Below are 17670 nucleotides of genomic sequence, written 5' to 3'. Positions count from 1 at the left end.
CATTTTTAGCATCTTGTGAAATATTTGGTACAAACCTCTTTAGAATCTAACCATCAGGAACGTGAGTCCAGGGCAGCCTGCTTGCCCTGGTGTCCCCTGAGATGCTGGCCATGTCCTTTCTGGTGTATGTTTCTTTGCTTCGACTTCTGTGTCTCTTTCCCCTTGTCTGTGCCCTGTGACTTGCATTGTCAGGCGCTGTGTTTGTATGTCAGTTTGGGGGCAGTTTACCGGTCCTCACTCATGATTGTACGTATGTGTAGTTCACCACTGGGCTCAGGCTGGAGAAGGAGGGGAGGGAGCCAGTATTCCAGATGCAAATGCTTTCTAGGAATTTCTCTTACAAGCATCACCATGTATCTTATAATTTACAACCTCAGGCCTTTTTCTTATGAATATGCATGTTTTCTCTTGGGAGTGGCTCACTTCCCAGTCTAGGGGCGCAGGCACAGTCTGTGGTGATTGACCTGCCCAGGGCGAGGGACCTGCACGTGGCCCTGCTGAAGTGACTCTCAGAGCAGGCTGTGCCCTGTGCTCTGGATGTCCCTGGACCATTTCAGTCTACCGGACCATGTCATCATCCGGAACGTTTCACAAGGACCGCCAGCTTTGATGTGGGGGTCATGGAACTTGGAAATTCAGAGATTCAATGTGAAGAATTTCTCTGAGAGGAAAAGAGGTTCCTCGTGGGCACACTTACCACTGCATAGGAAGGCGAGGCCAGCAGCCAGCCTGGGGGTTTGCTTTTGCGAGTCTCTGGCGTCAGGTACTCCATCAGCTGCTGTGGGCAGCCCTCAGAAGTGTGTGTCAGGGCAGCCGGCACCTGACAGGCAGCTCATGGTCTGCCTGGGGAGGTACCTGAGGTGAGGGGGACGATGGCTAGAGACAGAGGTTTCCAGAGCACCCGTCAGACACTAGTCCGTGGGATGCTGGTAGGTGCTGCATGGAGGGTCACTGCACTTGGGGATTCTCAAGCTTATTTGGCCACAGAAAGCCCACCTCTTCTTCCCCCAGTGAGCCTCCTATCACTTAGGTTGTATGAAACAACTTGGGGAATAACTGCTTATCAGAGAACCTCAAAGTAGAAAAAACAGTGTAATGAACCCTACCTGTACCTGCCACCCCAGAGGCCTCTGGTCACACTCTGGGTTGAAGCTCAGCTCCTCCAGGCGGTGCACACGGCTCCAGGCCTGGTCCCCTGTGCCTCATCCTCTGCGTCCCCGCTGCGCACTCTGCTGCAGCTGCAGTCCGGCCTGTGCACCCCCCTCCTGGCTTCACTTCTGTTCTTCCCTCTTCTCGCACAGTTCTTCCAGAAAGCCATGGAGTCTCTCACCTCCTCCTGGTCTGGGTTCACATGCTTTAATTTTTCTCCATGATGTTTGACAATATCTGGCAGATGATGTATTACTTTGTTCAGGATTTTAAGCCGGAAGTTAAGCTCTGTGAGGCACTTTGTTTTAGCTTTTGTTCTATTCTCAGCACATAGACAGCACTTAGTAAATACTTGCTGAGTAAGTGGGTAAATGAGTAGATTCTACAGGGCTTGGGTGTCATAGGGTCAGCATGGGAGATGCCTGAATGGAGGCGGGACCCTGAGCTCCCTGTAGGCCCTCTAGCCCCAAGGGCAGGGGTCCACAACAGCTCTTTCACGATGGGGCCCTGCTTGGTTCTTTGCTCTGGTCTCAGTTCCCTGTGTGGCCTTGAGCTCTGGGCACTTCCCTTCCCTCAGAGAAGCAAGGGGCAGTGAGGTTAAAATGAGATAAAACATGTGTAATTGCTTTGGAAGTGAGATGCTCAGTCCTGGGGCAGCCAAGTGTGTTCCAGGGTCATGGTATTCATTCAGTTCACCCAGTGCTGTTGACACACTGCTGTGAGTAGGCCCTGCATGGTGTGGAGGCTCGTACAGCCCATCAGGAGCTGTTCTAGCAAAGAGCAGATTTAATATCTATAAGTGTGTTATCTCCTTATGTCGGGCTCAGGAAGTCTTGCTTCATTATTGTATTATATTCAAGAAATCTCTCAGTGGAGATTCCTGTCAAAGACAGTGTGCAATTTTTTTCTGGTATGTTTTTTGGAAATCTGTGGGAGTGCAGGCATGATGGATCACAGTATGGCAGTGTTGTTAACTGGGTTTCACCTGCAGTTTTGGAGGTAGAGGTAGGAGCAGGCCATTCTATGGGTCATCCAGACAGGAGGCCATGCCGAGCCAGGTCCCTGAAGCAGGATTAGGGAGGCCGGGGAAGAAGAGGCGAGTAGTTTGTGCTGTCATAACTTTGTGCTGTAAATACTACCATGAAAACAGAACCTCCTTGTCAATCCTGTGATTAGAAATACAATCATTGGCAAAACTGAAAATATATTATTACAGGAAAAGTTGCAGAAATCGTCCATCTAATCCACCAGCTGGGAGGTCGTTGTGGATATGGTGCATGTTTGCAGTAAGTGTTCCAGGGGCTGAGAGGGACCCTTGGCTTTGGGGTCAGACATACCTCAGTTCACACGCTGGCTTTTGCTGGTGACTGACTGGTTAACCTTCAGCAAGCCACTTATCCCCCAGGCCTCTGCATCCCCATCTGGAAGGTGAGAATTTTTATCTCTTCTCAAGGTAGTTGTGAGGCATGTGTACACTCGAGGATCACTGTCACCATCGCCGGTGAATTCTGGTTCCCTTGTTCATCTGGTCTTCCATTGCTCCAAAGATGAACATGGACATTCTCAAGTCCGAAATGCAGATATTTGGGCAGATGGAATAGTACTCCTTCTTCTCCTCTAAATGAGCGGCTTGCCCGAGCATCTGCGCAGAAATAGTCAGTAGTAATCTGACGAGCATCTCCATGCAGGTTGCTGTGTGCACACCGTCATCACGACTCCTTGTGATAAAATGAGCAGACTACCCAAAATTGCACAGCTGTGAACTCATAGATCCCTGACTGAGCCCAGGTCTCCCTGACTCCTGAGACCCCTGCCACTCAAAGGGTGTGGGAAATGTCCTGGGGCACAGCTTTCCATGGCAACTGCTGGGGAAGCATCCGTTCTCATTGTTTTCTTCCAGAAATAACAAACATCCAAGTAAGACTTCAGAAGAAGCTCCCACTACATCCTGTCCTTTCCGGGCTCTGATGAGATGAAAGTGCCTCCTCAGGCTCAGGTGTAACTGAGAAATTAAGTCTGTGAGGCAGAAGAGTCCTGAAGGAAAAGTTCTCACGAATTCGGGAGCCCACTGGCCCCCCAGCCCAGCTGCATGCTTCTCAGGGAGACTCGCTGCCAGCCTGCATTTTAGGGAATTGATGGCCACCTCAGACATTAATGAAAAAACTCCATGTTCCTGTTGGGTGTACGCAGCTGTGGCAGCACTATTGTGAATCCTGCAGGTGTCCCATGACCAGAGCCCCAGAAACACACAGTACCAACACCATCAATCCTCCTGGGTAACTTGATTGAAGTTTGGCAATGCCAGAGTTACACTAAATATTTTCTCAGGCCTGTCATTTGGTCGTTAGTGAGACCCCCGACTGCAGTCTTCTTTTTGGGCATTTTGGATTGTGGGTGATATGTTAGAACATCAGTCTAGTCTCAGTGTAATTTTCATCACACAGATGAAAGAAAAGATGCCTAAAGGCGTGATGCAGAGGGAGAGGGAAGACCTCACTGAAACAGTGGGCTTTGACCTTGAACTCTAACTTCATGTTGCATGGAGTCTAGCAAGGGGTTGCCCCCTGGGAGAGCCCAGGGTTCAGGTAGGGTATCCTAGGTTCTTGTGACAGTCTTTTCTGGGGAGTATATTAGACCACAGCAGTTCACAGACTCACTGAGCATTACTCAGAGTGTGATAGTGATGAATGTCTTCTGAACACTTGGTAGCACTTTGCTCTGTAGAATCCCTCCTTTGGTCTCTCCCAGGAACTGGGTGCTGTCAGTGTCTCCTTATTGCTAATTTCTAAGGAGGAAACGGAAACATCAGAAGTTTGCGAATGTGTCTGAGGTCACATGGCTGGTAGATGAGGGCCCTGAGAGCCCCGCCATGCCAGCCCCTGTGCAGTGAGGAGGTGGACACAGCTGCCCAGAGTAGCTCTGGCTTGCAATTGGTACCACTCAGCCTGGAGAAGCGGTCATTTTGCCACGGGACCAAGTTAGAAGCCCTCCTGCCACCTCGCCTCCTTATTCTCGGCAGGGTTTCTTACGCCCGTCTTTTTCCTCTGAACTTGTCTGCTGTTGTGTTTTATGGCCCCGTCATTACCATCATGGAGCTCCCTTTTTGCCTGCTTTAGACCCGGTGTCTCTGGTCGCCTGATCACAGTGAAGGAAGGCAGTACGGTTTTGATGCACCTGCCCCTCGCACCCTTTCCTTAACAGATAAAATGAAACCATCTCTACAGCATTTGCCTGTGTAACTAAAACTTACTGTTCTGTGTAAATCCTGTGAAGACTGTTTTTTCTTTTTGCTACTGTTTTCTTTTTATGGTTAATTTTCTTATTTTTCTCCTATAATTTTGTACTACATTTTGACTCTGACAATGATAATGGCCATAATAATAGTTAACATTTACAGACTGCCTCTGGTGTGGGGACCAGTCTCGAGCCTCAGGCAGACCCAGCTGCGTCCTTCAACGACCAGGCTCCTGGGGAGGGTCACACCGCACAGAAGGGGGCTCCTCTAGGAGGGGAGGGGGCAGTGGGCCTGGCACTCACCAGGAGACGCTTCGCGTCATTACCACACAACAAAGGCGAATTTACTAATGAATTGAGAAAGTGCTGCGGTAATGAGGCCTGATGTGTCTTACTCTCCCCTAAGCACAGCCACACCTCACCCACCCCAGGTAGGCAGGGAAGGTTTGTTTTCCCATTTCACAGGTAGGGAATCCAGAGCACTGGGGTTTAGCCAGGGCGTCCCAGCTAATTAGTGGTGGACCCAGCACCTGAATCCCGAACTCCCAGCTCCTGGTTCATTCATGCTTCTTGACTTTATCTCCTGCCTGTGTTTGATGTAGAAATGATTGAAGGTCTTTTACCCTGTAAAGGTGTCCAACTTCTGATATCCAGCTTCTCTCAAGCATAATCTAAATTCTTCTACCTGCCAGTCCACTTCATATAGGCTGTAACAATTACAGAACTTTTCCTTCCATTTTGGATCCAAGTTCACCCAGATACCACTTAGATTTGTGGTTTGTCTCCTTTATCTCTGTCCCTGTCTCTCTGTTTTTGTCTCTGCCTCTGTCTCTACACTGGCTCTTATTGAACTAGGGTGATGAAGTCGTGACTTGTGGCCACAGGTTTTTCCTTAGTAGTCATCCCAGACCTTCCCCCTTGTCGTATCCTTTTCCATCCTCTGCAGAGAGTGGCAGGCCCATCACAAAAGGGCTCACGTCTGCGTGACTGTGGTATATACTTGGTCACACACCAGACTGCAGGGTCTTACCTGGTGAGAGTCCTCCTGCTTTCTGTGAATAGAGTCAGCCCAACAGCATGTCCTTTTACCAAAAAGCCATCCTGTGCTTTTTAAGTTGGTGTTACCAATGTCATGACCTTGGATATTACCTCCTCACAGCTTCTCATCTGTTTTCCAACATTCCTCTAAGTGTCTTTCTGGATGCTGATAGGAAATGGGATCAGCCCCTCTTTGATGAAGTTAGATGTCTTCTGATCATATTTTTCAGCCCAGTTTTATATACGAGATAGGGCTTTCTTCCACTTTTCTTTCTTCCTGTTCAAAGAACCAGAAGAGTAAATCCTCAAATTGTGAAACAGTATATTTTACCTGATTTTTTCACATAAGTCTGAGAACTTAGAATTTCAGTTTTAACAAATTCAATTGCACTTTTCCTTTCAACTCAAATTGATGATCCTCAGTGTACCTTTTGAGAAAGATCCTTTGATGCACCTTTTGAAAAAGGTGTATCATTTGCATCATTGAAACATGTCCCAGAATCCAGCTTCCTGCCTTCTCTTCTTGACCAAGCTTTTTGTTCTCACTGTCACTGAAACTCTCCTTGTAAGGCCACATGCCCTCTCCGCTAGCGGGCAGGGCCGGGAGGTCCTCCTCCAGGCCTTACCTCACTGGATTCCTAGGTACTGACTCTGCCTTCCCTCCCTCCAGCCACCCTGCGTCTCCACTTGCTGTCATTCTCTCTTGTCCTGCCTCATGAGCTCATCTTGTTTTCCTGTAGCCTGGATTCCAGGGTGCTGTTCTGGTGCTGCTCATCCCTGCTTCACACGTCCTCCTATTTGGGGGTGTCCCGTCTCAGGGCATCCGCCGGGTGCCTGTGCTCAGATCTGTATCTGCAGCTCCGACTTTCCTCTGAGCTATCTGGTTGCGTCTCCAAGCACTTCCTGGGCCTGCATCCAGGACGCCCAGAGTCCTGCACCCACAGCCTCCCTCTGCCTCACGCAGGGAGCTCCCCCCACAGCTGGCGCCTGCCTTCCTCCTGTCAGCCCAGCTGGGAACTAGGAAGCCATTCGTCTCCATCTTCTCACTGGGCGTCTCATTCAGCAGGTCTGGCTGATTTTACCTCCTCCATCTCTCTGAACCTGCTCTTCCTTCTCTGTTTTCTTGTTCTGCTCTCTCCTCTTAGGCCCTGTAAATATGCCCAGATTATTTACCTATAATCTGTGTAAAGGGGTATAATCTATAATCCCAAATCTATATTATAGGGATCTCTGTATCTCTTGTCTGCATCACTGCAACACTGGACAGTTGGTTCCCTGCCTTCAATCTGGCTCCTTTCAAGTCCACCCTCCATTGATTTCCAGAGTGATAACTCCAAATGTGAAGTTGGCATGTTATCCCCTGCCTGACACCCGGCAGAGACTCACATCTCCTGAAGTCACTTTTCTGACCCAGTGCACATCCCACTTGATCTGGCTGCTGTCTGTCCTCAGCTCCCATCAGCCCCTGCTTCATCATGATGTTCCAGGACGACCTCCATTTCTCCTAGCCTACCGTGGTGGTCCTTATTTTTCAGAAGTTGATGGTGAGATGTTAGCTGCCTTATGTCTGAGAAATGCAGCAATACCAAACCGTGCCTCTCAGTGGAGCTCCCAGGGGAGGCAGATACTCAGGAAATCATGGCCAGTGGAAAGTCAGTCATCTCTTTATTGCTGGCTGGGCCTGGGGCCAAAACTCCAGTGCAGGCCACCTGGGCAGGCTGGGAGATGGAAACTTTGGGCAAATTCCTTAACCATTCTGCACCTCAGTTTTCTTTCCTGTGATATGGGGATAATAATTGTAATTATCACATGAGGTTTATTGTAAGACTTACAGGAATTAATCCTGCAAAACAATTACCTGGCATATGGTGGCTGTCAGAAATGTTAGCTAAAATAGTAATAATCATCAATAATTTTAAATACTAGTAATAATAACATGTACTTATTAACACGGTTACAGTAATTAATAACTCCAGTGCAACGCTGAGTACTAGGTATAGCAATGGGTTCCTTGTCTTGTTTTTGAATCACTCTCTTTCGGCCACAGTAAGAACTTTAATCTTTTGTTTCACATGAACTCCACTATTGTAGCTTGCTTATATCTTTCTCCTAACTCTAGGTCAGCTTCTGGCTTGAAAGCTCTCAATAAATAACTCCCCTTTGGAGATCTGCAGTCATTTGCTGCCTGTGAGCATCTGACTTGGCAACCAGGTTTTATGATTTAGTTTGTCTGGATAGCATTCCATCTTTGCAGTTGGTATATGAGTCCAAAAACTCGAGTGTTTTGAGAGAATTACAGATCTGTCTCCTTCATCATTGTATTCCTTGGTGAGAGAACAGTGCCTGACTCATAGTAGGTCAGTAAATGCATGCTTCATGAAGGAGATCTCAATACTTGTGATGTTAATAATGCAGTCAGACTTCACGTCTGGCAACGGGTGCAAGGATGTCATTTGCTGTCTCCCCCTTGTCTCCTGCCCTGCAGTAGCCCCAGCAGAATTCCCTGCTGAAATGTGGCATTGCCTTCCAGGTTTGAGCTTGCTTTGTTTGAGGGGTACAGGTACACCTCCATTACCACAGTTACGTAGAGCAGCTTCCAAGTAGAAGTTATCGGTTGCTGATTGAACAAAAGATTATGAAGGCTAAACAGGAGAATACCAATGAGGGAAAGAGGGAGGTTTATCTTTCTAAACCCCCAGAGCTGCTGAGCAGTACAAGAGACTTCCGGGGCTTGACTGGTGCACCTAACAAAGGCCAAGACACAGACTGTCAGAGGCTCCAGGAAAACATCTCCTCTTGGAGGGAAGGTTGGCCAGAGTCGATCTGTGAAAGCCTCCCTTCTAACTTGAAGAGTTTGACAGAAATTCATAGCTCAGAGGCTGATTGGGATTTGGGCTCATCTGTACACTTTTTGCCAATCTGCGCACAGTTCTCCTTGTTAGCAGTTCTCTTAAGGAGGGGTTGCGGGAGATAAAAGGAGTTGAAACTCTCTTGAGGCAGTTTATCTGCTTTGCCAGAAGAAGGATGATGTGGGCTCTGGAGCCTGAAGTCAGGTTTGCAGGACCATTTCTCACTTTACTTGCCCCTTCCAGCCGCTCACGGCCCACTGACTGCCCAGTCCTGGTTGTACAGCAATTTGGGTGGGTCTTTCCTATTTCTATGTAAATGCTATAACTTTTACAGAAAAATGTTAACAAATTGTTGTAAAAATAGTTTCATAGTATTTTCTTAGAGAGGAAAGCACTTGAAAATATTTTAGCTTCTGTTTTAACTTTGCACATAATCATATATTGGCATTTTAGACCTTCTGGTCTCCACTCAGCAGATAGATGAGAGAGCCTAATTTTCTGCCTTTGTTCCAGGTCCTTTGTTTAATAAACTTGTGGGGGGCTAAAGCTTAGGGATCTCTTACATGGAGGACTGAGTGGAGCACATGCTGTGCAGCACAAAGTACCTGAGACCAAAGGATGGCCTTCATGTGGGGTGGAGTCCCCCCCATTTCAGAGAGGGTTAGCTCACTGGATTAATTTCCCTGTGTCTTTCTGTCCCAGAACAGCCCTTCTGGGAATAACAGCATTTCCTTTACAGGCCAGGGCACACCTTTCTCTGGGCTGGAGTGACAGGTGGAGAGGGGAGGGCCAGGTTCTGGAGGGGTTTCTGAGGAAGCCTGGGCAAGACTCAGCTATTAGTTGAATTGTAAGAGAGAAGGACATGTCTAGGATGATGCTCAGGGTTCTGCTTCTGGGTGATGGGCTGATTTTCAGAAAGATAGTGAGTCTGGAATTGTGTGTTTATTTTGAGGTGCCCGTGGAATATCCCCATAGAGATACTTGGAAGAGTTGAAAATTCCTATTGTGGTTTGGGAGAGATCACAATGAGCTAAATATCAACATGTAAATATAATCATTGGAGCCACAGCAGGGGAACACACGGGCCCCAGGACAGAGCTGTGGAGAAAGCCAGTCTTTCCTACAGCCTGGGAAGCAGATATAGTAAAATAAACCAAGAAAGTTCAGAGTGGGTGAGAACCCGGTGATGCGATGCCACCCTGCCACAAATGTCTCAGTGGGAGGTAGCAGCCAGCTAAAGGAGGCAGGAAGGGAGTGGGTGCGAGGTCTACCAGACCACTGGTGGTGCCTGTGGCAGAGGTGTGCAGGGTGTCCCTGATGCCAGCAAGGGAGGAGGAAGGCCTAGGCAGTGGCAGAAACTGCTCTTCCTGAGGTGGGCTGGTTGGGGCAAAGGGCCAGGAGAGCAATGACCTAAACATGGGCAGGGTACATGGTTTTTCTTTCACCCCTCCCTTCATTTCTCTCTTTCTCTCAGTGGGGAGACATTAACACGTCTGTACCCTTGCAAGGGAGGAACCATTGAAAGGGGGGCTGATTAGAGTGCAGGAGGGGGCCATTCCCTCCCTGTTTGTACCTCACCTTCAGAGCCCTGCTGTGGCTGGCTTAGCTCCTCTGGGTCATAGTGGTGAGAGACTGCTCACCTGGAGGGCTGAGGAGTCAAGGGTTTGGAGCATCAGCTCCCACAGGCACACTGGAGTGGTGTAAAAGTGCTGATACACACGAGTGCTTTCTGTGGCCTCTTTGGTGGTGGTTTACATCGTATCATTTAATCCTCACCTCAGTCTTACAAGGCAGCATTATTATCCCCATTTTATATGAGAAGCTCAGCACTCAGAGAAGTTTTGCCGATTGTCTGCGGTTCTTTGCAGGTCAGTGCCAGAGGTCAGGTGAACTTGCTCCTTCTGACTGCCTTGTGCCAGTCAGAGTGCTGCTGCCCCAGGGCATTTCCATGCTTTCCCCAGGGGCCAGGAAGCTGCCTGTGCTACCAAATGGGCCCTGAGTGCAACAGGACAGTACAAACATAGCATTCTGCCATGAAGTTGTACAGCACGCCATTCAAAGGGACACTAATACTGTCCCAGATGGGAATGAGGCATGGCCTAGGACATCTGGGTGTACATGCATCGTCCAGCTGATGTCCGGGTTTCACTGGGCTCCCCAAGAGGCCTGAGCAGGCCCCCTTCCCTTACACCATATTTTACAAGCCCCCCAAAGCAGTGTGCAAGATGGCAGACAAGGCTGCAGGACCCATTTGTGTCCTTAACCTGAAGAATGCCTGGTCTTACCCAGGTGGAGGGCTGGAAATAGATTTTACCATACGGATTTCCCTGATGGTGGACAGTGGTGGGTTGACACTTGTGTTTCTGCAAGTCCTTTGTAGGTAAATACTGTAGAGGAAATTGTTTAGTTAAAGAAGCAAGTATATCAGGAAATTAATTGTAAAGGGAGCTAATTTGAAAGTTACTCACATAAAAAAAGTGTTAGATTACTGTGTTTTAAAAATTTTCTTTTTGACTAAGCACTGTAAGTTCTGGGGTGACCAGAAAAGGGAAAGAAATGGAAGCAAGCAGATATGGCAGAGACCCCTTCAGCCTGGGGATGCCGCACCTAGTCACTTGGCTCAACATTCTGAGGTCATGACTGTCCCAAAAGCACATCCCAGGGGGGCAGGCTGCTCATCAGCTTTCGGGGTGTCAGACCCTTGCAGAGGGGAGAGTAGTGAAGGAGGACCCTGGGGGGAGCGCGTCTGTTCCCCTCGCGTGGCTCGATCTCACCTCTGCGCGACTCCTCCTCCTTGTCCCTGCAGCCTTTCCGCTGTGCCCACTGCCATTATTCGTGCAACATATCGGGCTCTCTGAAGCGGCACTACAACAGGAAGCACCCCAGCGAGGAGTACGCCAACGTGGGCACCGGTGAGCTGGCGGCCGAGGCGCTCATCCAGCAAGGTAGGTGGGGGCCCTCGGGGCCCGCGCGGGCGAGCTGTGACCAGTTCCAGCTCGGCCCTGACCCCTGGGCTGTTGGTCTCGTTAACTCCTCCTCTTCGCTGTCATCTTCGTCCCCCTCCTCATTGTTTTGACCAGCATTGCTTATTGCCGTGATTGCATCATAGCGACCTAGTGGCAGTCTAAAAGGACACAGTGATGGCGCACCCACAGACTGTACCTCCCAGCCCCCATAACGTGCATTTCTCAGCACTTCCTTCTGGTCGTTGTCCTTGAATACATTTTGCTAAATGGAAGTTCCTGGCTTACTTTCTTTACTAAAATTGATTTCACTTTCCTTTGGTACCTGCCTTCCTTAGTATAATTGCCAAGGTTACAGTGGAAGTATCCCCATTGTATTTAGCCATGCTCCTATTGTGGGACATTGTAGGGTTTCCATATTTTTCTTTTATTGCAGTTACATGTAATGGCATGGTAAACATGTGTGCTTCCTTAGCTTACCTGAAAATATTTATTGTATTTACCTGAAAATATTACCGATGCTCATCCTGAAATGGAAAACCATTTGGAACATTTAAACTAAAGAGAATGAATACAAACTTCTAATATTGAAAAGTTTGGGTTTTTTCCCTTCTTTTTTTCAATAAATAATCATATATTCTCACTCGAAAGGGTTTAGCTCATGCGTGGTTGCCAGAAAAATGCTGTTGTATTTAAATGTGCCCTTCAGTAATTCAACTGCAAAATGATTGCAGCGTGCAGTGGGTCAGTTGCTGATCTTTCCTGAGTCCTATAACTGTTTGAAGCCAAAGACAGTTTTAGAAATCTGTCCCCAGTAAACAGAGATGTGGGATTGTAAACTCGGCTGCAGCTGGGGACACTCAAGAGTTTTCTGAGGCAGCATGAAGCTCTGCTGCTTAGAATTGGCATGAAATGCATCTTCATGTAAAACAAATGAATTGACTGTATCCTTCAGCACTTTTGGTGACAGGGCTGATGTATAGAAATAGATGAACAGCATAAAAAACTCAGGATAATTTTAAAGCCATCCATCTGGGGTACTGGGAAGCCCGTGCCTTGTGTTTTCTTTCTCGGCAGTTTGACTGAGCTGGAGAGAGCAGGATGGTGCTGTGGAGGGCCTGCCTCAGATCTCTGTTCTTCTTCAGTCTTGCCATTCAGGCAAGTCACCAAACCTTTCTGCCTCAGGCCCCACCTAAGGGTGGGTTTGAAGCAGCCTCTCATGTGATGGGGGAGAAGGTCAAATGAGAGGACACTTGAGCACTTAATACATTTTAATTTCTTTTTTTTGTTTCTTTCTCTTTCATTTGTGAAACTATCTGTGCCCTCTAGAGCCATTGCATCATTTTTGATGACTTCTCCTCTGTCCAGGAATCTCAGAGGAGAGAATGGACTGCCTAGAGTCACAGCAGATAACTAGAGCAGCGGGCTAGAGCCTCGTTTTAACATCCTTCACGCTCTTGGGTTGGATTGGCAGGAAATAGATGTTTACCACGGCAGCTGGGATCTGATTGATGACGCTATCATTGCTCTGTGCTTGCACTTTCATCATTGCCTTGCAGAAAATGTGCTGAGGTCCAACTGTTTCATGCTCTAAGTTTTCACTTAGCTTTCTTAGACCCTCTATAATCTATTGGTATTCCATGCCAGCGTCTGGGTTTTATTTTTTATTCCTTGCAGATTAAAATCTTTGCAGGTATCTGTGGTCTTTTTCGATACTGATATATGTCATATGCCCCCTTTCAGGGCCATATTGCAGAAGGACAAAACTACATGTCTCTTGGCTCATAAGAGACACTGTGCCATTGTGTTCCAGGGGGAGACCTATTTTTGAGATCAGATAGCTGGTTGGTTATGAGGGCAGCTTAGAAATCGCAGGAGCACAAAGCTCACACTGTTCTTAAATTTGAGAGAGGGAAGGAGAATAGAGGGAGAAAGTGGGACTGGATAAAATTACTGCATTTGGAAACGCTGAGTCATTTGGTACCACTGGAATTCTTCATTTTCTTTTGATTAATTTCAAGTAATTCTCCCCATCCCAGCTTGTTTTTATTTCCCTCTTCTACTTGCTCCTCAAAAAATATCTTCATGGGAGATGACTGGTTAGCCAGAGACGGGTAAGATTCCTCAAGGGAGGAACAACCTAAGACAGGCACAGTCGCAGGGGGGCCATCAGGTGAGAAATTGGGGACCAACAGAGGTGAGGCTTAGAACCTCACCCCCCTGTTTTGAGAGAAATCGTCTGCATCCGTGGATGTTTTGTTGCCCTTGTCTAGCTTGGATTAACACATAGTCTACAGGCACACACCTGATCATCTACATTTGCTTTCTTACAGCACTAAACTATGTTTTCTACCTTTATCTTGCATCTACCTACCACTTCAGCATTTTATTAAAAATAATAATAATAATAAGGGAGAAATGTGGGATTCACATATAAATCAAGTATAAAAATCAAACGAATATTCATATCTGACCTGATTGTTTGTAGTTCATGATGCGTGATCAAAACCGAAAGTTTCTGTGATGACTGCCCTTGCACTGTTCACCATGTAAGAACTTATTCACTATCTAAGAACTTGTTCACCATGTAAGAACTTGTTCGTTGTGCTTCAGAAGATCGGAGACTGATGAGAATTAGGCTTGGGGTGGATTAATGATTGTGCATTGAGTCCCCTGTACAGAACTTTATTGTTGTTAACTGGTAACAACCATTTGATCAATAAATATGAGAGATGCCCTCTCAAAAAAAAAAAAATCTTCATGGGGCCTTATAATTTCTTGTTTTGATATAGAGGAATGTGTTAAAATGATAGCATAGTAAAAAAATAATGAATTAAATGTAGTTTTCTCAAAATGGTGTTACAGCCTCCTTAAGCCCAGCACAGTGACTCCTTGCCCATCAGCTATGTTTAAACAACAGCGTGCTGGGACCCAGGGAGAGCCATCCATTGCTGGAGAAGGTTTTCTTTCCCATCTGTCCTCTGGGCTCGGGGATTGGGAATGGTGGCAGCACTGCAGAGGAGCTGGAGAAGGAGACCTAGGTGTTGGCTTAGCAGACATCGCTGTTCTGTGGAGGTTTCTGAGGGGAGGCACCTGGGGTTTTCCATGGGGTCTGGGTAATTGCCATGGTGCCCCAGAAGCCCTAGAGTGGTGGCTTCCTAGGGACCCACCAGGAGTGTTCTGCAAATGTTTACCAGTTGGCACCCCAGGGGCAACCCGATCTGTAGCATTTGTCAATTTCTATGGTATAAATATTTCCACCGTGGCCAATTTGAAGCTGCCACTGTGCTGTCACTGAACTGGGAAGAGATGTCACAGCTTGTTGTGAGCCATTTAGAGCCAGCTCCCGCACACCTCTGATCCTGGTCCAGGGGTGACACTGCCAGCAGCTTGCCAGCTGGGCACCTTCAGAATGCACCAATTTCCTCAGAACTCTGGTACTTTATGGTAATTAGACATGTACTGAATGCTATGTAAATGTTTTTATATTTGATGTACTGCTGATATTTTGAAGGCAGATTGGACAGTCTCTTGTTTATTCCTCTTAGCCCATCACATTTCGTTGTATGGGTTCGAGGCATTTCCCCACACAAATGCACGTTTTCAGGGTGTATTGCTCCAGTGGACCTGCCCCTCCTCCCCTTGACATACTCCCACTTAAGCTGGTCAAGGGCTCGTTCAACCAGTCTAGATCGTGAGAAGGTGTAAGATGCTCTGGCACTAAGCCTTCGAGTCATTAGATACTCCTGGAGCTCACTGTGGGATGAAGACAGGACTTGGCAGGCTTGGTCATTTTCTAGTGACTTCAAAGCACTCCTGCAAGTGCCCCTGGTCCTTAGCATGAGCATAAGTTTGGGAGTCAAATGGACCTACAACAGGCTCTCTGGCCACTGTGGCCCTTGGACCAGCTACTTCTCTGAACATCGGGTTGCACATCTTCAAAGACAGGGTTCTAATGGCAGAGATTCAGTATTGTTCTCCAAGATCCCAGCCCATCCCTGACATGCAGCAAGTACTTGATAAACAGCTCAAATGGACTAGGTGTTTGTTCCCATATTCCTTCATATTCCTTCCTCACGTGTATCTCTTGAGTTCCTAGTGTGCCCGACCCTGTGCTGGGCACGGGGCTGTGGTGGCGTGTGTTGCTGTTTACTGCCTGGGTCAGGGACGATGGCTGGGCAGCTCCTCACAGCTTCGTGATCCGAGCGTAGCAGAAAGCATGTGCTCCTGCGCTGCTCCTGCAGGGGGATTTGCTGCATTCCCAGGTGCCAGCCCTTCTCTCAGAGCCCAGTTTAGAGGGTCAGGGGGGTGGGGGAAGGTAGCTGAGATGAGAGAAGCAATGAGAGGAGAGTTAAAGGGAAGGTGTAGTCTTGGCATCTTCTAAAACGTTGGTATTATTTTGAACTACTGTATTAGAAAAATGTGAATCTGTGTACATAGTCCTATCTTTGGTTTTCATACCAGATTTAGGGAAAATAGTATAGATGAAAAATCAGAAACTATCTGGTAACAGAAAAGTAATTTATTTGATTTTGGGACATTTTTATTTTAAATTAATGTTTACCAGGGCCCCCAGTCCATGCATTATTGTAGATGCTTCCAGCAATGTGATGCTGTGCTGTGTTATTGATTGTGAATTTATATTACTTTCTCTCTCACAAAGGCCCTGTGAGGTCGGCGTCATCACTCCTGTTTAAAAATGAGGCAGCGCAGGAGGGGAAATGACCGACCCGGGCCACAGAGTGAGCAGGTGGTCAAGCCACACCTGATTCTGGTTCACAGTCTGGTTCCTTACCACTGATGGGCTGATGTCCCCTCAAGTTCGTCTCAAGTTTGCACTTGTTTAAGAGGAGGAAGAGGCATGGTTCCATTCTAGGATACTGATTGCTTCAAATTTGCTACTAGTCCTGTGATAATGTGTTGGCAGGTCACATACCCGGGGTGCTGGTTACTCTTGTATTTCTTTCTTGGAGGTCTAGTTGGTAGTCTGACCCTGGGCCGACTCTGGGAGTATCTCTCTTCTTAGAGCTTCCCTGTGGTTTCCCAGAGGATCTCAGACCTCAGGACTGTAGGGAATGTGTGGGGAACTAGGAAGAACTGGGGAGACCTTTCTGAGGCTCCATTTACCAGGTGGTCCTCATTGGGGTTTGGGACGTCACCCTGGCTAATAATGAAATGCACTTTGTTTTTCCTCTGCTGTATTTTTCCTTAATGCTGGTTTTCTTGGGTATCCCACAGGAAGGGGCTGGGGTTTGAGAGAGGACACAGATATCCTGTGTCCCATGGCCAGATCTCACCTAACGGTGTGCCACATCACTGGGAACCCTCTAGCTCAGTGTTTGCACGTGATGCCCACTTGACTGCTCCCCTGAGCACACTCCCTGGTTCTGAGCTGGCACACTGGCTGGGTTGCAAGCAGGCCCTGAATTAAGAGACAGCAAGAAGTGAGAATGAACAAAGTCCAGTTCTGCGTTTCACTTTACTATTGTAAAATAAAATTCTGCTGTGTCCACTTCCCTTGATAAAAGCTGCTTTTGTTCCAGTGGCCCTTCAGTGCCTTCACTAGTTTCCATTCCTGCTGTAAAAAATGACTGCAAACTTGGTGGCAGTTTAAGACAACACAACCTCATAGAGCTCTGAAGGCCCAGAGGTCGCAGACGGGTCTCCTGGGCCAAAGGCAGGTTTGCTGACACATGTGCTTTCCTGCTGGAGTCTCTGGGGTGGAACCCATTCTCTCGCCTTTCCAGCTTCTGGAGGCTGTCCTCCTTCTTTGGCTCGAGCTCCTTCCTCCATCTTCAAAGCCAGCAATGGCCAGAGGACTCTCTCTCATATCCCAACTCTGCCTGTCTCGTCCGCCTTCTTGTAAGGACCCTTGTCACCACCTCAGTCCCACCAGGACAATCCAGAATCATCTCCCCACCTCAAGATCCTTAACTGAATCACATCTGGAAGTCCCTGTCACCATGGAAGGTAACACATGTTCTGGGGATCAGGATGTGAATGTCTTTTTTTCTTTTTGTATGTTTATTTACTTTCCACTACAATAAAAACCCCACATACTTGTCTTTGTTGTTTATCCACATTCCATTCTAGACTGTCAGCTCCATTCCAGTGCCAGTCTTAGAGCCCAGTCCAATTTATAAATGGGTCTCCACTACTTTTTTTTTCCAGCTTTACTGAAGTATAATTGACAAAGTTATAAGATGTGTAGGATTCCTATCATCATTAATTAATGCCCATATTTAATCTTTTTGTTGTGAGGAACATTAAGTTCTACTGTCTTAGCAAATTGCATCTCTGTAATGCAATGTTATCAACTATAGTCTGTTTTACACTAGATCCTCAGACTTATTCTCCTATAACTACAAGTTTGTGCCCTTTTACCAACCTTTCCCTATTTCCCCTACCATCCCACCCCTGGCAACTACTTTTCTTCT

At 47.4% G+C, this 17670-nt stretch overlaps 1 protein-coding gene across 4 annotated transcripts in view; it reads left to right on the top strand.

The window, feature by feature from the left end:
* Positions 1–17670, top strand: part of ZFAT (zinc finger and AT-hook domain containing) — a 204245-nt gene that overhangs the window by 147692 nt on the left and 38883 nt on the right. For all 4 annotated transcript variants that reach the window (XM_073230174.1, XM_073230175.1, XM_073230177.1 and 1 more), the window contains one exon: positions 11077–11215. In XM_073230174.1, coding sequence (XP_073086275.1) covers positions 11077–11215 — 139 coding nt within the window. The remainder of the gene's footprint in view (positions 1–11076; positions 11216–17670) is intronic.

Source organism: Manis javanica, chromosome 2 (genome assembly GCF_040802235.1).
Source record: "Manis javanica isolate MJ-LG chromosome 2, MJ_LKY, whole genome shotgun sequence".
In the NCBI taxonomy this organism is placed as follows: Eukaryota; Metazoa; Chordata; class Mammalia; order Pholidota; family Manidae; genus Manis; species Manis javanica.
This window is presented reverse-complemented; position numbering and strand designations above follow the sequence as displayed.